General features: G+C 48.5%; 1 protein-coding gene across 2 annotated transcripts; it reads left to right on the forward strand.

Moving 5' to 3' along the window:
- The first annotated feature begins 3,189 nt into the window (after positions 1-3,189).
- BSDC1 (BSD domain containing 1) lies at positions 3,190-26,477 on the forward strand. 2 transcript variants are annotated; one of them, XM_055573814.1, is made up of 11 exons: positions 3,190-3,362; positions 3,673-3,733; positions 9,158-9,274; positions 11,241-11,408; positions 12,732-12,786; positions 14,725-14,840; positions 15,237-15,305; positions 15,469-15,547; positions 16,606-17,085; positions 22,934-23,037; positions 24,501-26,477. In XM_055573814.1, the coding sequence occupies exons 1-11, from the start codon at positions 3,256-3,258 to the stop codon at positions 24,531-24,533; spliced, it is 1,389 nt and encodes a 462-aa protein (XP_055429789.1). In that variant the 5' UTR covers positions 3,190-3,255; the 3' UTR covers positions 24,534-26,477. The 2 variants fall into 2 exon arrangements, with proteins under 2 accessions (XP_055429789.1, XP_055429790.1); XM_055573815.1 differs by lacking the exon at positions 3,190-3,362 and adding an exon at positions 3,366-3,406.
- The last annotated feature ends 41 nt before the right edge of the window (positions 26,478-26,518 follow it).

The following is a 26,518-nucleotide window of genomic DNA, read 5'->3' on the forward strand; positions in this document are numbered from 1 at the left end:
AGAATATTACAATATCTGTCCTTTTGTGACTGGCTTATTTCATTTGGTATAACGTCTTCATGGTTCTTACATGTTATAGCATGTGTCAGAATTTCCTTCCATTTTAAAGCTAAATAATACTCCAACACGTATGTGTGTGTAGCACATTTTGTTTATCCATTTCTATGTCAAGGAACACTTGGGTTGCTCTCACTTCTTGGCTATTGTGAACAATGCAGCTGTGAACATGGGTGCACAAGTATCTGCTTGAATTTCTGCTTTCAATTCTCTGGCGTATATACCTAGAAACGGAATTGCTAGATCACATGGTAGTTCCATGTTTAACTTTTTGCAGGATCACCATACTGTTTTCCACAGCAGCTGCACCACTTTACACTACCACTGTTGTATGCTTTTTAAAAGATTGCCTTCAGGATGAACTAAGACTAGACTAATAGAAGGCAAGAGTGGACACAGAGATACCAGTAATCCAGATGTGAGATGATGGTGGTTTGGACCCACATAGTGGCAATGGAGGTGGTGAGAAGCTACTGGATTTTTATTTTGATTTAAAGGTAGCACCAACTAGATTTGCCAAGGAATTATCTTTTGAGTATGAAAAAAGTGAGGAATTAAATTGTCTCCCAGGTCTTTGGTTTGAGCAAGTGGAGGGATATGGTTGCTATTGACAGCTTTGGAGAAGTTTGCAGGAAGTTGAGGCAGATACATCGGGAGTTTGGGAACACGTTAAGTTAATATGCCTATTATACAACCAAATACAGATAACGATCCTAGTGTTCAGAGAATACATGTGGGTTGGAGAGAAAATTCGGAGAATTGTCAGTGTGTAGATGGCATTTAAAATCATGTGGCCTGATGACATCATCTGGGGAAATGATGACAGAGATCGAAAAGGAGAGGGTCAAGGGCTGAGCCCTAGGACATTCTAGGGACAAGAAGTAGGTGTGAAAACAAAACAGCAAAAAACACCTAGGAGACACCAAAGCAGGAGGAAATTCAGAAGGGCAAGATGTCCTGGGAGCCAAGTGAAGAAAATGTCTGAAGAATGAAAGTGATAGATTGTGTTAAATAAGATACTGATGGTTCAAATAAGATAAGAATTGCAAATTGGTCACTGCTCTTGGTACCCTAACAAAAGTAATTCAAATGACTTTGGAGAGGCAAAAACCTCACTGAAGTGAGATCAAGAGAAAATGGAGACATATGAGTATAGGGAGTGCTTCCAGGAGTTTTGCTGTAAAGGGGAGTAGGGAAAGGGTGATGGGTCAAGAGAGGGTTAGCTTTTTGTTTGCTTGCTATTAAGATGGGAGAGCATATTCAAAAGCAGAGACATTACTTTGCCAACAAAGGTCCGTCTAGTCAAGGCTATGGTTTTTCCTGTGGTCATGTATGGATGTGAGAGTTGGACTGTGAAGAAGGCTGAGTGCCGAAGAATTGATGCTTTTGAACTGTGGTGTTGGAGAAGACTCTTGAGAGTCCCTTGGACTGCAAGGAGATCCAACCAGTCCATTCTTAAGGAGATCAGCCCTGGGATTTCTTTGCAAGGAATGATGCTAAAGCTGAAACTCCAGTACTTTGGCCACCTCATGCGAAGAGTTGACTCATTGGAGAAGACTCTGATGCTGGGAGGGATTGGGGGCAAGAGGAGAAGGGGACGACAGAGGATGAGATGGCTGGATGGCATCACTGACTCGATGGACGTAAGTCCCAGTGAACTCCGGGAGTTGGTGATGGACAGGGAGGCCTGGCCTGCTGCGATTCATGGAGTCGCAAAGAGTCGGACATGACTGAGCGACTGAACTGAACTGAACTGAAGATGGGAGAAGTAACAGCATGCATGATGACAGAAATAATCTTGTAAAAAGGGAAACAAAATGGAGTGGGGGTAAAGAATTATTATAGCTACACCCATAGACAAGAGACAATGGATAGATAACTATATAGGCACCTACTGAAGAGCACAGGGAACTCTACTCAGTACTCTGCTGCTGCTGCTGCTAGGTCGCTTCAGTCGTGTCCGACTCTGTGCGACCCCATAGACGGTAGCCCACCAGGCTCCCCCTTCCCTGGGATTCTCCAGGCAAGAACACTGGAGTGGGTTGCCATTTCCTTCTCCAATGCATTAAAGTGAAAAGTAAAAGTGAAGTCGCTCAGTCGCCTCCGACTCTTCGCGACCCCATGGACTGCAACCCACCAGGCTCCTCCATGCATGGAATTTTCCTGAAATGACCCATACAGGAAAATAATCCAAAAAAGAGTGGATATATATGTATATACATGGGGTCTTCCAGGTGGCATAATGGTAAAGAATCCACCTGCCAGTGCAGGAGACCCAAGAAATGTGGGTTGGATCCCAGCCCATTCTTGCCTGAAAAATTCCATGGACGGAACACCCTGGCAGGCTACATTCCATGGGGTCACACGACTGAGCAACTGAACACAAATGTATAACTTATTCACTTTGCTCTACAGCAGAAACTAACACAAGATTATAAATCCACTATACTCCAGTAAAATTTTTTAAAAATAAAAGAGAGGACAGGATCTAGGCCAAAGTATGAGGGCGCAGATGCAGCCAGGTAGCAGATGAGGCGGTAAGAACAACGGAGGCCTCATTTGGAAAGTTAACCACACACAAAAAATCTTCCTCCTCCAGACACACACATACACAAACACACACACAATTTTTCAACTCCAGACTACACACACACACAGTCTTTCTCCTCCAGACTGTCTCCGGATTTCTCCCGACCACATCCAGTTTACGTAGTTTTGATCTGGGTCCCCCCAAATTGAGCTAACTAAATGTGTCTGTCTCCCCAATCCCAAAGGTTGCCTCGAAGGCATCTCTGAATTTTCCTCCAAACCCCGCCCAGAGCTCCACGGACTGCGCTTGCTCAATTAGCCCGAAGAGACCCCAGGCTGCTGCTACGCGGCAGGTTTCATAAAGGGGGGCGGTCCTAGCCCTGCGCTCAGGGATACAGACGTTCGAGCACCAGGCTGGCTCGCTCCTTGCCTCCTCTCTACCCGGTTTACAATTAGAGCCCTCAGCCACCGGCCGATCTTGACCCAAAACGGCCACCGTATCCGATGTCAGCGGATACCGACCTGGGTTCGATGTTGGGGGGCGGGGCTAACATTTGGGGTGGGGCCTGGAGACAATCCTGAGAGCGGATTGGACCGAGCTTTCAGGAGCGGAGTTTTAAGTCCGAACCCTGGACCGAACCTGGACCGAGTTTAAGGAGGCGGAGTCTAATGATGGAGCCAGGCGGAGATGGGGCTGAGGACGATGTCGGTGCGGGGATTGGGCCTCCCGCTCCCGGGTGGTGCTTGAGGGGGCGGTGCCGTGTCGGAAGTCAAAGGTCAGTAAATAGTGGTGATGTCATGCGGGCAAGATGGCGGAAGGGTGAGCCCGTCATCCAGTTCTCCGGGCGTTGGGCCCCGAATTCTCCCCAGGGCTGGGGTGCTGGGCCAGGGTCCCCCGGGGGAACGGGAGGCCAGCGCGGGCCTGACGGAGCTGAAAGGGCGGGGTGGAATCGCAGCGTGAGGGAGTGGGGAAGCGGCCTGCGATGCCCCAGCCCACGGGCCACATCTGAGAGGGGAACTGAGACCCGATCATTGCGCGGCCCCGAGTCTCACCGCGGGGCCGCCAGATGTGTCTGTCTTCCACAGGGAGGACGTGGGATGGTGGCGGAGCTGGCTGCAGCAGAGCTACCAGGCAGTCAAGGAGAAGGTAAGCTGGGCCAGCGCCCTTCCTCCGCTAGGGCCTCAAGCCACCTCCCTGCACCCTGTTCCGAGCCTGAACCGCTGAACCTTGTGGGTTCCGGGTCTCGGGGATCAGGCTGACTTGGGCCCTCTGGGAGGACAGACCCCCAACTCAGACCAGTGTGACTCTACGTACAGTGAAACAAAGATGGCCTTAAAGACTGGCGCGACCGTGTCGTCGGAATCCGTGGGAAAGGGTGGTGTATTCCCACTTGGGAAATTCAGTTTTGTAAAAGAGAGAACATTTGGTCTAGGCCTTGAAGAAAAAGGATTCTGCGATAGAAACTTACTCCTATAGTCCTATATGCAAATAGTAGAGTGTATGCCATAGCCAGCACTCTGACTCTCTGGTCCTCAGGATACCGACATTAGCCCAACAGATGCAGTCGTGGGCCTCCCCACACTCATGGTCTAGTGAGGAGACAGCAGTTCCTGTGGGGTGAGTGAGGCTTGGCTCTGCCCGTGGACAATGCCACTGTGTGTTCCTGTTTCATTCCGTGCTGGTTTGTCAAAACCAACTCATCTGAATTCTGGAAAAAGTTAATTACCATTTACCTCAAGCATCTGGGGTGAGTCCTGCTTCAGGGCAACTCCAGGAGGCTTCTGGCTTCAGTTAAATCAATGCTCTACTCTGTGAGCATTTTTATCCTTGCCTGGCCTGCATACTAGCCTTTCAGCTACAGCCCAGAAAATCTGAGAATGGCCTGAGCTGTTTATGTTGTTAATGAAGACTCAACTTCAAACTGAGCTTGAAGCTGAAGGGGAATTTCAAACTGAATTCTAATAGAAGAGACCACAGAGTAGCTTGCTTCTTGTTGAGCAGTCTTCGGGAAGGAGAGTCTGACATTCATTTAGCAAATGTTGTGTGAGGGCCTCCTATATATTACTGTCAAGGTTGGTCTTCCCATAACACAAAAAATAGATAGTTGATTAGCCTTCCATCTTTGTTCTCTCATTTGAAGCAGGGGGAGTGGGTATTGTTTCTGCCTTTGACAATTCCACATTTGAAAAGACAAGACTTGATTTCCTACACTTATATGAACTTTGGCAAGATATTTAACCTCTTAAAGCCCCAGTTCCTCATCTGTAAAGTGGGAATACTAATAATACCTACCTGACAGAATTGTTGTCATGATTAAATAATGATATATGTAAAGCACCAAAACAGTATTTAGCACACAAGAAGTATTAAACGAGTACTTTTTTTTAAGTACTGAGAGTGAATACCAGATACCATTTTCTATTAATTTTGTTCTTGGTCTTTCAGTGCTCACTATCCTGGCTGCGTCTGGACCACTCAGTTTCCAGCAACGCGCCCCCCCCCCCCCCCAATTTTCTTGCAGCATATGCTGCCCCAGAAACTACAGCTTTGAGATTATGCTATAATCTGCATTCCTCTTCCTCTTACTTCCTCCTGTTGTGTGTGTGTGTGTGCGTGTGCGTGTGTGTGCTCACACTTGCCCATTCACACTGGTGGGAAAAGTTACATTGCTCTTTTCCTCTACCACGGATTCCCCAAACTCATCTGGGCCTGGTCTTGGGCCTCTCAGCCTCCACCCCTTACCCTAGCAAGTGTTTTCAGTCTCGTATTTGCTCCTCCCCTTGCCTTCAGTAACTTTCCCCAAACCTAACTGTCCCCTCACATTCCCTGTCGAACCACTTCCTTTATTACTTTGAGGTGACAGCCTTGCCTCCTTTTTAAAATTTGAAGTCAACAACATCATGTCTCTTGGCTCCCCACCCCTGAAGCCACTACATATAGACTTATCTTTGTAAACACTCAGCTTCACCTACCACTTGCCAAATCCAGTGGATGTTTTTCAGCCCTTATCTTCCTTGACCTTTTGCTGCTTTAGACACTAGCGGTCACTCTCTCTTTCCTGAAAGTCTACTCCCTTGACTTTTATGGCATGATTCTCTCTCAGTTCTCCACCTGCTTCTCCAGGCTTTCCTGTTCTGTGAGTTCCTCTTCCTCTGCTTGCCTCTTAAAGGTGGCGTTTGAGGAACCTGGTCCTCAGTGCCTTGCGCTGTTCACTCAACAGACTCTTCCTTGGTGAGCTCTTCCATTTTCATTTTAGGATGACTCCTAGTCCTGTCCTTGGAGCTTTAGTATTTGAGAATAGCTCCTGCTGGACAGTTGACCCAAATATCCCCCAGTCAGTACAGATACTATATGGCTTATATATAGTACTATATAGAGACTATGGAATATATATATATATAGCTATATAGCTTCTCTCTGCACTTGCTCCCCTTCAGCATTTCCTCCCTTGACTAGCAGCACTGCAACCACCCAGTCACTTAGTTTAGTTGCCAGTAGCTCTTCCTGACTCTTTGTTTCCCTCAGTCAACACATCTATTTAATCACCAAATCCATCTGTTTTGCCTAATATTTCTTGAACCAGTTCCATCCTGTCATCCTTACCAGGGCTGTCCTTATTCATATTCTTTTGTTTTCTCTCGTGGATTATTGCAACAGCCTCTGACTGGTCTTCCTCCATTTCTAATCTACTCAAGTCTTGGACCTGTCATCCTTCCCAGTCTTAGGAGTGACGTGTCAAAAACACGAATCTCATCATGTCTTACCTCCTTCAGACACTGGTGGTTCCCCGTCACCAACAGGGCTGACCAGGCCCGCCATGGTCACCCTCTCAAGGTTTCTCCCTCACCACTTCTGCTTTGCTCTTTATTTTCATTTCTCCCAGGACCAAAATGCTTGTAGGCCTCAGTATACTCTAGGTGCCACCATGCCCAGGCTTCCTCAGTAACTCCTGCTTATTCTTTAAGGCTCCGTCCAGACTTCCTTCACCAAGTCACTCCAGCCTCCCCACACTACACTGGTCACTGCTCTGCCCTTGCACCTCAGCACTGTTATGTGAGCATTTTCCCCAGGAAACTGACCTTCCAGAGGGCTGGCACCGTGTCTGTTCATGTTGGTCCCCTCAGAGCTCGCAGTCAAGGGAGGGAGACAGCCATTTGCCAGATAATCATGTAAATGGTTAATAATTAAAACTTCCCTGGTACATGCCAGTCTAACTCTATGCCAGGCTCTATGTCAGACACTGGGAGAGTATCAATGGAAAAAAAGGCTTTGTGTTCACAGAACTTACTGTTTACCCAGGAAGATAGACAGTGAACAGGTAATCAGAAATCTGAAGTAGAGGAAATGTTAAAGAAGAGGACGTGCAGGTGCCATGAGCAGAAGAGCCAGCCTGGTCTGAGGTGGCATCAGGGAAGCCCCCCAGGGGAGTGACATGTAGGTACAGCTCTGAAGGAGGAACAGGAGTTATCCAGCTGAGGGGGTTCGTTCATTGTGTTTGTTCGCTTGAAGAGTTAGAACTATGTGTCAAGGAGAGGGAATGATGTATTCAGACACCCTGAAGTAGGAAAGATACTGGAACATTTGGGAAATTTTGAGCATGGCCAGCTGGAGCTCAGTAAGGGGCATAGTGGGAGAGTCTCCCAGAGACGAGATTATATGGACCTTGTAAGTGAAGGGAAAGATTTTATACTTTCATACTTGCCTTTGGATACCCTGTAACCACTGAAGGCTGTAAAGCAGGGGCATCTCTGTCTGCTCTGACTTACAGAGCTCCCCCTGTTGCCATGAGGAAAAGATATTAAAGCCATCTTATGCAATCTGGGAGAAGGCAATGGCACCCCACTCCAGTACTCTTGCCTGGAAAATCCAATGGGCGGAGGAGCCTGATGGGCTGCAGTCCATGGGGTCGCTAAGAGTCAGACACGACTGAGCGACTTCCCTTTCACTTTTCACTTTCATGCATTGGAGAAGGAAATGGCAACCCACTCCAGTGTTCTTGCCTGGAGAATCCCAGGGACAGGGGAGCCTGGTGGGCTGCCGTCTGTGGGGTCGCACAGAGTCGTACACGACTGAAGCGACTTAGTAGTAGTAGTATGCAACCTGGGGGGTTTCCCTCATAGCTCAGTTGGTAAAGAATCTGCCTGCAATGCAGGAGACCCTGGTTCAATTCCTAGGTCGGGAAGATCCCCTGGAGAAGGGATAGGCTACCCTCTCCAGTATCCTTGGGCTTTCCTTGTGGCTCAGGTGGTAAAGAATCCGCGTGCAGTACAGGAGACCTGGGTTTGATCCTTGGGTTGGGAAGATCCCCTGGAGAATGGAAAGGCTACCCACTCCAGTATATCTGGCCTGGAAAATTCCATGGGGTCGCAAAGAGTTGGACACAACTGAGCGAATTTCACTTTCATGCAACCTGGGAGAAGAGTCCAAATGAAAGAGGAGGTTAGCCTGGACTAAGGTGGCGGTAGTGTGCATGGAGAAAGAATTAATAAATGACTCTTCCAGTCCAGTTAAGGAGTCCCAGATCTGAAATGGAGGCATTCCCACTTGCAGAGAAGCCTCTGGCTGATAGATGAGACTTGCCAGGCTGATGAGAATGAGGCAGACCCTTCCCCAAAGAAAAAAATCACCAGAACACTCAAAAAGACACTTTAAAAATGCAGGTAACTATCCCTTATAAAATGAAAGGGCTTGCAGAGGTAAGCACAGAGATAGTCCAGGAAGACGTCTTGGAGTGGGTGAGGCTGAAGACAACGTGAGACTTAGACGAGAGCTGAGGGGTTGCTGTCACCCCTGGGTCTGAGCACAGAGTGAGAAGCAAACTGTCCAACAGAAGCGAGTGTCAGTTCTGCCCAGAGGAGCTCTGTGCATGAACAGAGCTCTGAGATGGTGGAACCGGGGCAGTCTAGGAGAGACTCTGATCCAGTATTTCTCTTAACACCCCTTTTGTTGAATACAGAAAAATGGCACACCTTTTTACTGGTATTGTCAAAATTTGCTCATAAAAGCTTTCTAAACTATTGCTGTTAGGAATGCAACCTGTTTGTGAACCCTTTCACGCAAGTAATTTCACCTGCTGTCTCGTATTTCAACTGAATTTCCTTGTAACAACAACAAAAAAGAAGTAAAAATAGAGAACACTTTCCTTTGATTAAAAAAATCCTTTCTCTTCCTGTTTGCAATTGGAAACAAAGGTCATGGCTTACAGCATAGCGATGTCTGTCTTGTTTTCAGACTACACGTGCCCCCTAGCCCAGTCTGCTCATGAGAACCACTGCTCTAGGCCACCTCCCTCGTTACCTAGGAGAAAACCGAGGACTTGATGCGAGTTCCTCCTGGCCACAGAGCTTCTAAGTACCTGGGCTGAGCTCAGTCCCCTGTTTTCAGACCAGCAGGAAGTTCTGTGCTCTCTGCTGTTGAACAATCCCAGGTCTTGGGATTGGGACAAGGAAGCATTATTTCTGAGCCCAGGTTCCCGTGTCCATTGTTTTCCACGTTTCTGTCTGGTACTGAAGCGCAGGAAACAAAGGGTGGTGGAGCCGCTGGCTGTCAGCCCTTTCTATCTTCCCTTAGTCCTCCGAAGCCCTGGAGTTCATGAAGCGGGACCTGACGGAGTTCACCCAGGTGGTGCAGCGCGACACGGCCTGCACCATTGCGGCCACCGCCAGCGTGGTCAAGGAGAAGCTGACTGTGAGTGCCACCTCCACCCCCAGAGCCTGAGCGCCATGTTTCATAGCCTACTTTTTTAATTAATCACTGCAGACCCAGTTCTGCAGCATCAGAAATGGCATGGTATTCTTTTTTTTCTCTGACATTTTATTTATTCATTTTTCTTTTTGACTGTGCTGGGTCTTCGCTGCTGCCCAGGCTTTTCTCTAGTGGCAGCGAGTGGGGACTGCTCTCTAGCTGTGGTGCGTGGGCTTCAGACTGTGGTGGCTTCTCTTGTCGAGCACAGACTCGGGGGCGTGTGGGCTTCAGTGGTCGCGGCTCCCAGGCTCTGGTGCACAGGCTCAGGAGTTGAGCCTGTGTCTCCTGCATCGGCAGGCAGCCTTCACCACTGAGCCACCAGGGACGGCCACGGCATGGTATTCTATTATGTGGATTTGACCAGTTCCTAGTTTCCTGATGCAGTTTTTTCCAATATTGTAAGCAGAGCTACAGTGAACATTCTGATTGCTTAATCTTTGCCTTTAATATGTTCTTCCAAATAAGGTATTGAAAAGGATATAAGATGAATGTAGTTTTAGACCTTTTAATATCTACTGTAGAACTACCTCCAAAAAGTTTTTGCCAGCTTGTATTTTTACTGGTCCAGGTTTACCAGTCAGAGATGTATACTGGAATTCTCCTCTGAGATAGGAGTTAGATTCTCAAGTCAGCATGAAAAGTGAAAATTGTATACGGTCAGAGATACCCCTGCAGAGCTCAAATTTCCGAGGAAGTATAGGGTCCTGGTTTTGTATTGCAACTTCCCCTTTAGTAGTGGAACAGACTTCAGTTTCTCTGATCACCAGTGGAATCAGTTGCCTTGTAATTAGAGGCGATGTTATGAAAAACATATTGTGGAGTGTTTTTAGCCAAGCTTCTTTTGTTGAATCTTAGAAAATACTGTCTGCCTGCTGACCACAGCCACCGATGAGCATGAATGACAAGTAGTCACCCAGCTGAACTGCTGTGTCCAGCCAGTAGCAGAGACACGACTTATGTCCTTCATTTATTTATTCCTTTTTTCATTCAACAAATACAATTATATACCTGTGCCAACATGTGCCAGGCACAGTTGATAGGCTCAAGGTTTAAAATGCCTGGGCAGCCTCATTGGGAATAAAAATGACACTTTGCTGCAAGGTTTGCGGAGCTTGGTCCTGTCTCAGCACACCGTCCCTTCTTGCTCAAGGGCATTCTGACCAGCATGGCTCCAGATGGGTGCCCCACTTGCCCCTTCTAGGGGGTCCATGCATTGACCCTCAGCTGGTCCCAGGCTTGTCTCTAGGCAGGGCTGTCTGTCCTCATCCTACCCGTATTTCCTCAGTCTTTCATACAAAATACCTCCTGAGCAATGATGATGATGAGATTGTAATATTACAGTACTGCTAGTTATTAAATGTTTGCTATGTGCCAGACATTGTGCATGCCTTATCTTTTAAAAAATCTCCAAAGTAACCTCCTGCAGGAAGTATATTTATCTGCATTTTATAGATAAGGAAACAGACTCTGAGAGGTTAGGTCTCATTACTAACAAGTAGTAGAGCTGGGATTCAAATCCCAGATTGACCCGAAAGGTGGGACCTTTCCCATCTCTCTCCCTCTAAGTCCTTTTCCCTGCTGAATATCTGTGCCATGGATCCTCTCCTGTCAATCTTTGATCAGCTTGACTGACATTGAAATTTTGGCGAAACAGCCAGTCAAGGAGCTCTGCTCTGACCTACACAGGCCTACTGTGGCCCTAATCTGCACCCCCATCTGGGGGTGGTGATCCTGGCTGCCCCTCTGTCCGTCTCCAGCCCCAGAGATGGGGTGAACCATTGTGAACATTTCCCTGGTCCCCCTACACAGTACACTTTGACCCCTGATGTTTCACCCCTCTCTACCCCATACCCCAGATCACAGCCTGCTCCTGAGCCACTTAACTTCCTCTGTCGGCTTCTCTCTGCAGACTGAAGGCTCCTCTGGAGCAACAGAGAAAATGAAGAAAGGGCTGTCTGACTTCTTGGGGGTGATCTCCGATACCTTTGCTCCCTCACCAGACAAAACCATCGACTGCGACGTCATCACCCTGATGGGCACACCTTCTGGCACGGCTGAGCCCTATGATGGCACCAAGGTATTCACTAGCGGCCCCGGGCTCTAGCTTCCAACCTGAGCTCACAAAAGCAGTACATGTTCATTAGAAATAAATACGTGTATATAATTAAGTTGGAGAATACCAATAAGCAAGAAGACAATGACTTCTAAACCCATAATCCCATCACTCAAAGAGAACCACTGATTTCTCCTTGGTGTATAACCTCCCATTTCTTTTTGTTCACGAACACTGGTGAAGATAGTTTGGGTTTTTCTTTTTAACAGAAAAGCACTTTATATATGCAATTTTTTAACCCACTTTTAAAAAATTTATAACTATTAGCATCTTTCCTTATCACCATCATTTTAATGTCTTTAACTTCTTGCAGGTGTATATAGCATAATTTATTCAGTTACTTCTCTAGTGTTGCACATTGAGATTCCTTTCAGTTTCATCCATAACAAGGAGTGCTCGAGAGCATCTTTACAGGCATAAGTTCCACATTTGTGTTGTTTAAGACTAATTTTCAGTTGGAATAAATGTACAGGAGGAGTATGTCTTCGATTATAACAACAGTAGTGTATTTCTGCTACACTGTATTTTCTCACCGTTATTCTCGCATCCCTGGAGTATCGCCCACATTCGCGGCATGGTGTCACAGCAGTCTGGCCCGCATTGTACCGCGTTGAATTTCCGCCCCAAACATGATTTTTCAAGCATGTTTTGCAGCCCTAGTGTTAGCACCATCACTTAGTACACATTTAAGTGGATTGTGAAATTTTTGTAATTACAGAAGTTTAAATTATTACAGTGAATCAACCAAAATCATTTGCTGAAGTTCTGATGCAGCCCACCATGCTTCCTGTAATAACGAGGAAGGAAGGAGGGGCTTTCCATGTACCAGCTAAAGTTCACAACTCCTGTGGCCCTAATGGGAGCACAGCTTGCAGTTCATTTGGCAGACTGGCTATGAAATCAAGAAATTCTTGATGAGTTTTTTTAACTTGAGTTAATATTTCAAAATTTGCCAGTGAGTTTTGGACTTTATTAATATATTTGCACTACTGTTTTTTGTATATCGTATAATTCAAAACTATTTTATGTGTATGATTTTGTAGCCTGCTTGCTTTATTTTCTTAGTTTCCAGGGGTGGAATACTGGGTGAAAGACCATTTTTCCAGGAGCCCCAGTTTAGGACTCCTAGCTCAGTGCTCCACTCATAACCCACACTGTTAATTACCAAGTGCCCTGTTGGTATGGTAGCCAACAGGGGAGAAGCTGGGTCGTGGTTGATTGGCAGAGAGGCATTGCTTTCTGTCTCCAGCACCCCAGAATTTCTCTTCTTTTTTCTCTTTTTTATAGGCTCGCCTCTATAGCCTGCAGTCAGACCCAGCAACCTACTGCAATGAACCAGATGGTGAGGGGGCAGGGAGGCCAAGGGGGTCTGGATTGTACGCCCTGTTTGTCTCTGTAGCAGTGGCCAGGTGGCCTCTGTGTAAAGGACCAGAGCCAGGGCTGCTTTGAACCCTGCATCTGGTGGGATGGGTTGATGGTTGCCTTTCCTCTCTGAATGCAAACTGTCTTCATCCCCATCTACAGAGGCTTTGCTCCTCTCATCCCTTATCTTCAGTTGGGCTCCCTCCCAGCCCTGCTGCCCTGCCTGCCTTCCCTCTGGCCTGTTTGCTAAGCTCCTGATGTACAGCAAGCCCCACATCTAGAGAGGGGAACTGGTGTCTAGGTGGGAACTAGACACCAGAAATGAGTGGAACTCTGAATCAACCCTGTCCAGACCTCCAGGAACCTGCCTGCCTTTAGGAGAGAGAAATGGAGTAAAGCAAAGATAACTAGAGATGGAGTGACTGCTTCCACAGACAGAGGGGAGCAGTGGGAACCCAGAGGATGGCACATAATCCAGCCTGGGAATCCTAGAATGTGACACCTGAATTGAGGTTTTAACAATGAATTAGAAGTAAACTAATTTTACTCCTAGAAGTGGGGGAACAGTGTTGAAGCATGACAACAGGACATTTGAAGGTCTAGAAAAACCTAGGCATTCGAGAATATCAGACATAGGAGTACGTGTGAGGAAATGAGGGCAGTGAGAGCTGCCAGGGGCACTGGACTGAGGGCTTTGGGTACCAGACTAAGAAGTTGGAATTTTGTCCTGAAAGACTCAAGGTAGCGGGTCTTAACCTTTTTTTGAGTCAGAAAGGCCTTTACAACTCAGTTGAAAATCATAAGCCCTCTTTCAATAGAATTGTATGTGCAATATGGGAGTTCTTGAACCCTTTGAAGCCTATCTTTGGACCATACTCTAAAAAGCCATACTGTAGAGAACTGTTGAAGAGTCTTAAGACCTGATGTGATCAGATTTTGCATTTTATAAAAGAGCCTTCAGACAGTGTTTTGTTAAGGATGAAATAGAGAGGGAGAGACAAGACAGGAAGACCAGTTAGGAAGCTGGGTAGGAATCCTCATGTCAGAGGTAAAGCCAGAACCAGGGAAGGGCCGGGTAGACTGTAGAGGAAGGTGTGCATATAAGAGACACTGAGGAAGTGGAATCCAGAGTGACTGCAAAAGGGAGGAGCCTGGGAGGGCTCCCAGGTCTCCGGTGGATAGCTGGGTGGGACAGGTGCGGGAGGAAGAAGGTGAGCATGCACTGTATTTGCAGCATCTGTGCAGGTGGATGTGTCCCGGCGCCTGGACCTCTGGATCTGGAGCCCAGAAAGGTAGCCTCAGCTGCCAGATTGAGGAACTGTCAGTGGGAGAAGGAGGTTAAAACTTGTGGTTTAGTGGAGGTCATCTTGGGAGAAAATGGAGAATGAGAAGAGATAAAGAAAGGAGAAAGAGGAGCCCACTGAAGACTCAGATGGACCTACTAGAGCAGGAGGAGGAAATACAGGCAAGAATGAGAATTCAGGGGAGAAGAGGGCTTCAAGAGGAAGGTAGTGATTCCCAGGGCGGAAGCTATAGGATGGCTACATGATCAAGGACAGAGAAGTTGCCGTTGGATCTGGCAGCATGGCGTCACTGGTGACCTGAGAGCAGCCGTTGCAGAGAGGAGAGGCAGAGGCTTCAGTAGCCAAGTGTAGTGAGCTACAAACCACGCAGGCCCTGGAGAGAGAAGACTGCAGCCCCCCCGAGATCACTGAGGGGCCATGCCCTGATAGCAGGCCCACCCATCCCTTCACCCTGCCTGATCCCCACCTTGGGCCACGTGGCTTTGGAAAAAACCTTACGCTTTCCTCGTTGTCCATGTCCAGGCTTTGGTGTGTTTTCTCTAAGCCCAGGGTTCTTTCTTCAGCCCCACAGAACAGCCCCACAGAACTGACCATCAGTATCTTTCCCTCTCCAGGGCCCCCAGAGTTGTTTGATGCCTGGCTTTCCGAGTTCTGCTTGGAGGAGAAGAAGGGGGAGATCTCAGAGCTCCTTGTAGGCAGCCCCTCCATCCGGGCCCTCTACACCAAGATGGTGAGGGCCTTCCCGGCTCCTGGCTGAAGGTGTGGGGATGTGGGAGGGTCCCGTCTAGAGTCATTGTGGAGTCCTCTGGCCTAGAGAGCAGCGGGAGGCCCTATGGAGCCTAACCAGCCAGCTCCTGAGCCAGGAATCCATGTGGGGGAATCTAAGTCACCAGGCTTCTGGCAATCACGGTGAGAAATAGAAGGGCCAGCAAAGCCTGACGGGAGTTCTCTTCTACCTCCTGGGCCAGGAAGGTGGGTCTGGCAGTTGAAAGTGCTGTAAGAATCACAGCTCAGCTGCTCAGACCCTCTGAAATCCAGAATGACTGGGAGCTGGCTGATAAGGCTGGGGACATGGACCCCACATAACCACTCCTGAAATCCCATCTCCACTGTCCCCTCCCTCCAGGTGCCTGCAGCTGTTTCCCATTCAGAATTCTGGCATCGGTATTTCTATAAAGTCCATCAACTAGAGCAGGTATGGTGGCCTAACCAGGGGAGGTACTCCACTCAGCCTTGGGTAAGGGGCTGGGTTTTGTTGAGGGAAGAAGGGGACAGAGGGTACCAAGAGTTCTGGAGTCAGGACCAGAGTCTGGGGTTCCCTGACTGCTCCTGGCTGTCTACTCCTCCCCCACTTTCAGGAGCAGGCCCGGAGGGATGCCCTGAAACAGCGGGCAGAACAGAGCATCTCTGAAGAGCCTGGCTGGGAGGAAGAAGAAGGTAAGAGGTATTGAGAGGCGATGAGCAAGTACCAAGTCCTGCCTGTGGGGGGCTGTCTGGGCCGTTCTCGCTGAAGCCTGGAGGGACATGGCGCCTCAGGAAAGATGAGGGATTGAACACAGTGTTTGTAGGTGCCAAGGATAGTCTGAGCTACAAGGGGGTGTTTACCAAGTCTCGTGGCCCCAGGTTTAGGCACAGAGGTTGCATGTGTCAGCTGCCAGCCCATGGACCAGCTGCTTCAGAGTAGGAGGAGCTTACTGAAATTCCAGATTTCCTTCTTCTTCTAAGACTCTGGGCGTGTGGCCAAACTTACATATTTTTTAAGTTAATTTTTGGCCCCAGCATGCGGCATGGGGGGAATCTTCATTCCCTAACCAGGGACCAAACATGCGCACCCCCCTACAGTGGACGCATGGAGTCTTAACCTTTGGACCTCCAGGGGCATCCCAGACTTGTATTTTTAACAAGCTCTGCTGCTAATGTTAATGCCCAGCCAGACTTGGGAAGCACTGGCTTAGGGACAGAGCTGAGCTTCCTCTGCCTGGCAGCTCAGCTTATTAGGAGTGTGTTGGAGCCACCTGTATGATATGTTAACACAGTTATTAAGTGCTTATATTATATGCCCAACCCATACTAAAAGCTCTACACTTATGGGCCTTACCACAACTTTATTATCCCTGTTTTGCAAATGAGGCAGGTAGGTCAACAGAGAGTTAGGTGGCTTGCCCAAGGTCATGCATCCAGGAGGTAGCAGAGCTCAACCTGAACCTCATCCCGACTGACTTTCAGGTCTTGGCTTTCTAAGCTGTCATGTTACCTTGGGCTGCACTTGTATAAACTGAGTGCCTGCCAGACATGCACTAGGCCTCACGGGTAGGAGATACTTTGACCAGCAGGGAGTACCTACAGAACTACCATGGAGAGGGGGTGAGGAAACCGACGCCCATAGGTTTGACTAGAGCAGACTTTGATGAGGACCTGAGCTCTGTCTGGTGGTCTCCATGATGGCCTTGGGGCTGACCAGAGTACCTCACTCCCTTTCCTTTCTCTCTTGACAGAGGAGCTTGCGGGCATTTCAGCCACGTCCCTAAAAGAGGCAAAGGTTCCTGTGGCCAGACCTTCCACATCCCCTGAAGGAGGACCTGGTCCCCAGAGCCCCTGTGAAGAGAATCTGGTGACCCCCATCGAGCCTCCAACAGAGGTGACCCCCTCGGAGAGCAGTGAGAGCGTCTCCCTAGTGACACAGATTGCCAAACCACCCCCTGCCTCTGAGGCCCCAGCGCTGCCCAAGGACCTGTCCCAGAAGCTTCTAGAGGCATCTTTGGAGGAACAGGACCTGGCTGTGGATACGGGCGAGACTGGACCCCCACCCCGAGCTCAGTCCAAGCCCCACACCCCTGCTTGCCGCCCCAGCGGTCCAGAGCCCCGGCCTCCAGCCAGAGTAGAGACTCTCAGGGAAGAGGTCCTCACAGACTTACGGGTGTTCGAGCTGAACTCGGACAGTGGGAAGTCTACACCCTCCAACAATGGGAAAAAAGGTAAGTCAAGGCCAAAGCCCAGGGAGCATGCGGGGGCAGGGCAGGTGAGAGTTGCCACCTCACAAGGCAGACTCGTCTCCTGTCCCTGTGAGGATCCTAGGAGAGATGGCCTCCGTTTGTGATACTGATAATGGCGGCAGCTCCTACAGGCTGAGTGGTGATGACTGCCTCCATCGATTCCAACACGCGTTATCCTCTGAGCCTAAGATGCATCTTAGGATGACAAAATAAGATTTATGTCGGATCATGGGTTAAGGATGTAATATTGCAGTTCATTTCTCAGTTACCAGGGGAGCTTGTTAATTTCTAATTTACATCTCATTTCCCTATATTACTGTCCTCATTTTATAGTTGAAGAAAGTGAGCCTCAGATGTTAAGTAACTTGCTCAAATTCACACAGCCAGAGAGTAGCAAGCCCAGATTCAGACCTAGGTCTGTCTGACCTGAAACCCATGCCCTTAGCTACCACAGTGTGCCAGTTCCTGTCCTTTTGGACAGTTCAGTTTCGGGGTGGCACCTCCTATGACACTGATTGCTGCCAAGGGTCTTCTCCCCTGGATGACCTCAGGAAAGTCATTTAGCTTCCCCAGGCCTTCTTTAATTATTATTATAAAATACATGAACAAAGCTTACGTGTACAGTTTACAGAAGAATAAAGTGAATACTCATGAACTTGCAGTGACCTAGCTTAAGTAACAGAGCTTTAGTTTCTTATCTGCTTAGTGAAATTTTAGACAGGAGACACTTTGACTTTGTGTCGGGGAGGAACCTCTCTAACTCCTGCAGTTAAAGAACAGTGGTATCGCTGGTGTCAGCTTGTTTTGTTACATCCAGAATACCTCTGCAGAGGCAGCCGATTGTCAGCAAGACCTCCCCTCAGCTCCTCACCCACAGGCATCCTGTCTGCCCACACTCAGCACCAACCAGTCACCCAGCTTGCCCAGCAGGTGTGCACTGGCCTGCTGGCAGCGAGAGACTGGCTTGCTGCTGTGGATGGGAACGGGCCCCTCACACCCTGCCCTGCTCTGCTCCCTGATGGAAACTGCAAGATGTCTAGTTTCCAACACAGTGCTTTCCTTCTGACTCTGATTCAGTGAGGTCATCCATTGAGCTCCTACCTACTCTTTATGAGACACTGAGGAGGGAGGGGCAAAGGCTGTGGTCTTTTATGATGAAGCAAGAAGCAGTACGGGGCAGGCTTGGTACTGGAGGAGTTGAGAGAAAGAAGGAACTGCTGGGCATGAGCAGGTGTTTCAGCGAGGAGACAGGCATTGTATAGGTGGGTTGGAGAGTTTGGGGCAGGTGCGGGTGGGGGAGCCGTAGTCCAGGCTGCAGGGTCCTACAGAGTCCAAAAAGCAGAGGGCATGGGGCATGTTGAAGGGGGTAACCAAAGCCCACTTTTCTGTATTGTTCCCAGGTGAGGGAGGAATAAGAAGGGAGGTGGGGTTGGCTCAGAAATACAACTTAAAATCCTAAGCCAAATTCAGAAAGTTGGACATGGTGCCACAAAGCAGCAGGTCGTGCTGCTTGTGTTACATGCCCAACCTGTACTAGGAGCTTTACATGTAGAGGCTAAGCTAAGGGCTCAGCCTCTGGGGTTCAGACAGTTCTGGGTTCAAATCCCAACTTTGCTCATAAGCCATGTGACTTCAGAAATGTTACTGATCTTCTGTAAGCCTCCATTTTCTCTATACGTTGAGACTCATTGTTTCATGATAGAGCCTCAGGCGGGGAAGAAATTGGGGTATAGCCCTGCTCTGGGGAGATGATCAAGATAGTAAAAGGTACCAACCAGTCTCTGGACACTTCCTGTATATATAGCTCTGTGCTGAGCACTTGATATGCATATCACTCAATCCTCACCAAAAATCCTATGAGAGTTGTGAGATTTTCCTTTTTTATTTTTCTTTTTTACTGGTAGGAAACTAAGATAAATCACCCACCCAGTAGGTATTTAGAGAAATGTAAAGTAGCCTTTAGGAGAGTGCAGAGTAGGTGGTGGACTCAGCAGGTGCTGTGGGGTTGCTGGGTGGATGGTGCGAAGGGTCCTTTTGAGATGATGGTCGTGAATTTTGAGAGAGACCGGTCACCACTGTTGTACTTCTGTCCCGCCACATTCAGTCACTCGGGTGCAGGCACAGAGCAGGTGGGGAGTTGGACTGAATCAGGGTTGAAGTTTATCCAGGTGAACTCAAAAGGACAAAAGTCGGTTATGCAGAAGTGATCAGAATGATGGTTCATAGAGTCTGAGCTGGGTAAGGGTGGGGACAACAGTGACACAGTTGGAAGGTTTAAGAATTATTGGTTCCATTTGGAAACGGGCTACTGGAGAATGTGATGGGTAGAGGCTGGAAGAAATGAGATTATGGAGAAGATGCGGCGGAAGCTCATAACCGTTTGGTCCAGTGTATCTCACACACTTAGTGGGGCAAAGCTGGGGTCTTGGACTGAGAGGGGACAGTGGGAACAGAGTAGAGAGAGTAACATCTTAATAGATTTTTTGTCCTGGAGGCAGAGTGACTCCTTTTCCTTCTTGTGTCCACATCCAAAGATGACATGAGCGAGGCTTGGTCTCTGGGTACAGCAGTCTCTGGGGTGGCCAAGCCAAAGGGACTCCTGAGGTCCCAAGCTGATGCCTGTCATTGCAGAGCTGCTTCCCACCAGCATTTTGTGCCAAGGTCCATTTGATTGAGGAGACTAGACTTAGCCTGCTCAGGCGCCCTCAGCAGGGAGCAGGGAGGGGATATTGGAGCGGGCCCTGTGGACTGAGGACTGGAAAGAGCCTTGGGCTTACGGCCCCGCTTCACCACTGACTGACCACCTGGGAGGGATTTTGGCCTCCATTTCTTCTTTGGAGAAGCAAAGATCCAATTAAACAGAATAAAATGAGCTGTGAGTGACAGTACTGTGATGTTAGTAATCACTCAAAAACCTCCCCATTCCTTACAAACAAAACAGTAACACTCCATGGAGATGTCTTAAATTGTTGCATAGATCAGTTCTCTGCCATGTGCCCAGAGTAATAGCGATCTTACTATATAAGCACTCTTGTTGTGTGACAGGGCAGGATGGTGGGAGAAGGCAGGTGGCAGAGAAAGCCCAGATTCACCTCTCTGCCACTTGAAGCTTTTGTCTCCTCATCTGTAAACTGGGACTGTTTACATCCACCCTCTGAGATAGGTATAAAGTGCTCCAAAAATGTTACCTGAGACTCTCTTCTACCCAACAGGTTTGCCGTAGCATTAAGCCCTGAAGGGAGTTTCAAATCCCTGGAGGGAAACCTGAGGTTAGGAAGAGCTGTCATGACCACAGCCACAGCTCTGAAGGGAGAAATCAGCTGGGAGTCTGGCTTCTAACCCACAGGAAGCCTGCACTGACAGAGAACCAGGCATGAGCCACCAGAGTGTCCTGAAAGCACAGGGAACCTTAAACGTGGAGTCAGAAGATCTGGGTCTTTGTTTGAGATCTGATCCTGACTGGCTGAGGGACCATGTGCAAAATTACTGAACTGTAGGACCAGCCTTTAACAGGTCCATTTGTTAAATATCCACTGTATATGTATGTTACAGCCGACTCAGTGGACATGAGTTTGAGTAAACAGGAGTTGGTGATGGACAGGGAGGACTGGTGTGCTGCAGTCCATGGGGTCTCAAAAGAGTCGGACACGACTGAGCGACTGAACTGAACTGATGTATGTTACAGGCACTTTACATGATGCTGCTATTTGTAACACTGCTGTATCTCAAACTGCAGGCCAAGATCTATACAGAATCATCCCGATTTCTGGGCCACCACCTACACCGGCTAAATCTGAATGAGGGGAATGGACAGGGAGGAATCTTCTTTCTAATAAGCTCCTCCAGTGGTTCTCTGCAAAGAGGATGGTTTTATTCTTATTTTATCAGTATAAATAAACTGAAGCCCAGAATAATTTGCCTAGGACTACACAGTAGAAAAAAGAGGGTTCCACCCAGGTTTGCTTGACTCCAGAGATACCATGCGCTATGTGCTTAGTCACTCAGTCATGTCCAACTCTTTGCAACCCCATGGACTGCAGCCCGCCAGGCTCCTCTGTCCATGGGTATTCTTTAAGGCAAGAATACTGGAGTGGGTTGCCATTCCCTTTTCCAGGGGATCTTCTCAACCCAGGGATCGAACCTAGGTCTCCTGCATTGTAGGCAGATTGTTTCCCATCTGAGCCACCAGAGAAGCCCAGAGACACTATCACATGGCTAGATGGGTGACTAGAGAGAACAGTGCAAGAACCCTAATAAGGAATGTGGGGCCCAGGCTTGGGGAGGTCTCAGAGCCTGGGTACATGTTAAGGAGCAAGCTAGACAAGAAGAAACAAGGTATTTACAGGTGGTGCCCTTGGGGGATCAGAGCTTGCTTTTTTTAAAGATGCTTTAAAAAAAAAAAATGATTACAAAGTAATATATCATTTTAGAAAAAAAGAAAAATTACCCCATGACCTCATCACCTAGCGATAACGATCGTTGGATTCTTATGGGTATTTTGCTCGTCCTTTGTGTGCGCATGCGTCTGTGAGCATATTTTTTTAAATGAAATCACACTGCATGTATTTTTTTACAGGAACTATTTTTGTCATTTTCTTCTCAGTAATAACTTTCACATGTACTTTTTTTTATATTGTCTGTAAGAAGGCATACCCAAATACGAATGTTTGGAGCAGTGGCTGTCAAACCTTAGCAGGCATCAGAATCACCTAGAACAGGGCAGAGCAAGTGTTTTCTGTACAGAGCAAGGTCACAAATATTTAGGCTTCAGGGGACATACAGTTTCTGTCCCAGCTTCACAACTCTGTCTTTTCAACATGAAAGCAATCATAGGCAATATGTCAACAAATGGCCATGGCTATGTTCCAAAATTTTATTTCCAAAAGCAGATGGTAGGCTGGATTTGGTACACAGGCCATAGTTTGCCAACCCCTGATTTAGAGAAAGAGTCCATGGATGTTTATTGAGTACAAACTATTTGTTCTTGTCACTTGGAATACATAAGAAAATAGAAGATCCCTGTCCTCCAGGAGCTCACGTTCTAGTTTCTCTATTATTAGACAACAAGAACCTGATTATGTAATACACTAGCAAGTGATAAATACAGTGGAAAAGACCATCCAGAGCAGAGTGAGGGGGACAGAGTTGCAATTGAAAATAGGACGATCGGGGCAGGCCACACTTGGATGGTCAGATATGAGCAAAGGTGTGAAGGAAGTGAGCAAGTTGGCCTGTGGGTATCTGAAGAAGAGTTCCAGGTACAGGGAACAGTCCTTGCAAAGGCCTGAGGTGGGAATGTGCCTGGTATGATTCAGTAGCAGCAGGATCAGTGTAGGTAGAATGGAGTGACTGAGGCAGAAGAGGTTCATTGTTTATTTCTTCTGAGAGATTTCCATGGCTCCCAGGGAGTTTCTGGACCAAAGTATTTCTCCACTACTCAGTAACTTACTTTTTCTCACTTAATAGTGTAAGATTATTTTGCCATGCATACAAATGTTCTATAGCCTAACCTTTAAAAGCCACATAACATTCCATCATGGGACTATACCCTTTATTTTTGTAATTCCCTAGCAGAGGACTTTTAGGTGGTTTTTTAAGTTTTTATCAGTGTAACAGCACTACAGTGAACATCCTTTTGGTTAAATTTTTTTACTGAATCCAGGGTTTTTCCTTAAAATAGATTCCTAAAAGTGGGATCACTGAGGCAGAGAGAGCAGAATGTAAGCCCTTTGGTATGTATTTGTCAGGCCCTTCTGAAGGGCTCCATCAGCCCAGCTCCAGCCTCGTCACGTGCCCTTCCTGTCTTTCACAATGTGGATCATGGTTCTAGGCTCGAGCACAGACATCAGTGAGGACTGGGAGAAGGACTTTGACTTGGACATGACTGAAGAAGAAGTGCAGATGGCACTTTCCAAAGTGGATGCCTCCGGTGAGGTGAGTGGGCCTGCTGATGGTGGGCCACAGGGAAGCAAGCCCAATGATCCCAGGTCTGAGGACTCTCCCCACCAAGCCCTACTGGCCCCTCACGGTGGATCCCTTCCCATCTGAGGTGGCCGGCTGTGGGAAGGGAGCCAAGGCCTCCCGCTCAGGCCCTGAACCGTCATCAGCAGGCTCAGGCTCTGCTTCCCCTGAGTTCCAGGGTGGCGGATAGGGGCAGTTCTTGACATTAGTTCCTATCAGCATCACCTGAGGAACCACCAAAAAAATTCAGGTGCCAGACCCTGCCCCAGATCTTGTGATTCATGGTCACCAGGTGTGGGACCTTAAGACCCTGGCCTTGGAGACAACAGACAGTGTGATCACTTGACCTGAGCCTCTGCTGCGCCATCTAAACATGGCACTGGTCGTTACCAGCTCACACGCGGTGGTGGTGATGCCTGTGCACCGTTAGGCACAGAGCCTGGGACACGGGAGCACTGACAGGTGTTCCTAAAACCAGCGCAAAATGGAAGCTCAGAGCCTATTACTCTTATTCCTCACTACCTCTCCAAATGAAAAATGAAATGAAGGAGAGGCTGGGCAAAAAGCTCACAGCTAGTAAGGGACAGGACTGAGGCCCCAGCCCACACCTCTGATTCACGTGAGTGTTATATCAAGCACTGTCACACAACAACCCCATGATTCCTTCCATCACATAGCTCAGGGAACCTGCTATAAAGAGGGAACAGATTAGAGAGATGGGAAGGGCCTTGTTTTTCATATTGGGAGACTGAAGGCTGGGGGCCACAGTGACCTACGTGAGTATTTTACACCTGTGGCCTCACTATACCCAGAGGAAAGAAGGCTCATGGTGCCCTCTCATGCCATGGGGCTTTCACGGCTTTGATGTCTTTGTAGCCCTCTTTAAAACCTGACATAAAACATACCTGAACAGTCATTCTGTAACCCATTATACCAGGGGATCCACTGACAACAGGCCAAGAGAGTTGCCTGGGAGACTTCAGCAGGGGATTAGGGTGCTGGAGCCCCCAGGGAAGGCCTGGTGAGCCCCTCTAGTCCTGTGCCGCACTGGCTTCTGATCAGAGTGCCACTTTCAAGGTCGCTGCCTCTTGGAGCTGTGTTTTTCTCTGCTCAGCAGGAGACAAGTTCTCCTTAAGAGACTGACTGGGTTCTTGCAGGCAGGGCGTCCCCTTGTGTCCAGAGTTGGCTGGTAGAAGCATTTCCTTTGAGTCTAGAACCATCAGACCCACCCCTTAGGCAGAGGGCTCCCCAGACATTCCTTGAGGCTAGAGGTTCATTTTCATAGGAGGCAGGGTCCAGCCCGGGAGAGTGGGGCTTGGGGTTGCAGGGAGGGCTATTCTGAAAAGGGGCAGCTGGGGAGCTTGGGTCTGGACTCGACTCAGAGGAGTAAATATGTGTTCGTGCTCTCCATTATCTCCATTGTCCCCCCTTTGCAGCTGGAAGATGTAGAGTGGGAGGACTGGGACTGAGGGGAGCCAGAGCAAGCAGCTCCCCCACCCACAGCACTTCCCACTTCCCTCGCCCGTCTCAGCCCGGCCCCGGAAGACACTGACTAAGAATGTCCCCCAAAGGCCTCTGTCAACCAGAGCTCTCGGCAGATTCTGGGTTGTTCCTTGTTGGCCCTTCGGGCCTCTGCTCATGTCTGGTAAGGGGCTCGCTAAATCCAAACCAGGAACTCTGACTTGTGCCAACCATAGGATGACCTGAGGGGGAGGAAACTTCCCCCACCCACCCCACCCCCCACTGGAAGAGCCTACATTTCTCTGCTGAATACCTGCTGTTCCTGGGGACTCATGCTGAGGAGTCCCAAGGGATAGCCCTCGCCCATGTGCCTGTGTAGACAGAGGCTAAACCGCCGGTCTCATGGAGGACGCCGAAACAACACTCTGTCACCCATGAGCCGGCAAGGAAGGCTGTGCCACCTGCCTTGGGCTTGACAGGGATGGCAGACACACTTTGGTTCCTATCCCAGCGGGTAAGAGGCATTCATTTCTGGGAAATTTGCCTCCCTTAGGAATCTGTCCCTCCCAGTCATTTTCCATTCCTGGAAGGGCTCCTTGTGGCTCAGAATCTAGAGACCAAACTCCCTCCTTTCCCCCAGTCCAGGCTGGTATGTCCCTAGCACCTTTCCCAAGCCGTCTTCATGTCGGATGCACCCGAGTCCTTAGCCCAGCTGTGCCACCTGCAAGAGTCTGCTCTTGCCCTTCTTCCCCTCCCCAAGAAGGGAGGGGGCCACTTCAGGCCCTTCTGTGTGTTGCCTGGCGGGATACCTTGTCCAGCCAGCCACCCACTTTGACTCCCCCATAGCTTAGGACACAAGCCAGGTACCAGCGGTACAGAGCAGTGATCAAAGCTGAGTACTTACAACTCTGGTAAGCCCGACTTCTCCGCCTCAACCCTTCTGCCTCTTGGAGGGATACGCTGGGGGTGAGCTGCTTGAGATTCTCGACAGGCTTCTGCAAAAGCTCATCCTCCTGAAGGCAGAGCCAGTCTTGGTGGCTGTCACCCTCCACGCTGGTAAAGCTGCACCTCTCTTGGGGGGACGAGGGGCTGCAGGAATCCCTGGAGACCCTGGTGCTTCATGATGCTGCTCTGGTGATTCTTGTACATAATCTGGTGTGTTCACCAATGATTTAAAGGGATCGTGGTCAGGGACGCCAAGAGAGTGGTGGTCACTTCCACTTCAAACCTTCAATGAGGGGGTGGGATGGAGAGAATGCTGAATCTTTTTTTTTCTTTTTCATGGGATGGGGTTTTTCTCTTTGTAATTATTTCTTTAGTTTAATTAACCTTTTGGTTGTTTGTGCAATATTATATATTTTAAATTATAATGTATCTCCCCAGAGTATTTTGTAGCCGGGATAAGAAAAAAGGAAAAAAAAAAAAAAAAAGACTCTAACAGCTGTTAGTTTTGTAATTAAAAAAGAAAGAAAAAAGAACTTTGTCCTGAACCTTTTCCAGACTTGCTGTTAACAGCTATTAAAGAGATTCAACAGAAGCTGGAAGGTGTCTGGGGCTCTGTTCTTGTCCCCTCCAGCAGCTGCCCCGGAGCCAGGGCAAGACAGTGTGCAGGGTGGAGCCCGGGGAGGGGCCAGGATGGGAGGTGGTAGCCTGTTCCAAGGAAGTCCCTTGTCTTCATCCCAGACTCACCTTGGCCTTTGGGTTGAGGAAGGGACAGGGACCCCAGAAGGCCTCTCACCAAGACAAGGAGTCAAGAGGCCATTTCTGCATTCCCAACGCTTCTGCTTTTATTTGGAAAGGAAGATGCAACAATAGTGGTTCCAACTGTTCTTGGTCATTTTTCTCTCCTCCCCCCATATGTGTATGATTCTGGGGTCTATTTTAAGTAACTTTAGTTAAACACCTGTATGAAAATCACTTGTCAGCCATAATAAAAGGGAAGTCTGAATGAGGCCCTCTGGTTCCATGAAGATCTTTAAAGGGAAAGAAGTAA

Source organism: Bubalus kerabau, chromosome 3 (assembly GCF_029407905.1).
Source record: "Bubalus kerabau isolate K-KA32 ecotype Philippines breed swamp buffalo chromosome 3, PCC_UOA_SB_1v2, whole genome shotgun sequence".
Lineage (NCBI taxonomy): Eukaryota > Metazoa > Chordata > Mammalia > Artiodactyla > Bovidae > Bubalus > Bubalus kerabau.

Excerpts from the sequence above, each read along its gene's own strand:
- BSDC1 (XM_055573814.1), top strand. The coding sequence starts at position 3,256 with ATGATGGAGCCAGGCGGAGATGGGGCTGAGGACGATGTCGGTGCGGGG. Across the intron at positions 3,734-9,157 it reads ACCAGGCAGTCAAGGAGAAG|TCCTCCGAAGCCCTGGAGTT; the intron begins GTAAGCTGGGCC and ends ATCTTCCCTTAG. Across the intron at positions 23,038-24,500 it reads AAGTGGATGCCTCCGGTGAG|CTGGAAGATGTAGAGTGGGA; the intron begins GTGAGTGGGCCT and ends CCCCCTTTGCAG.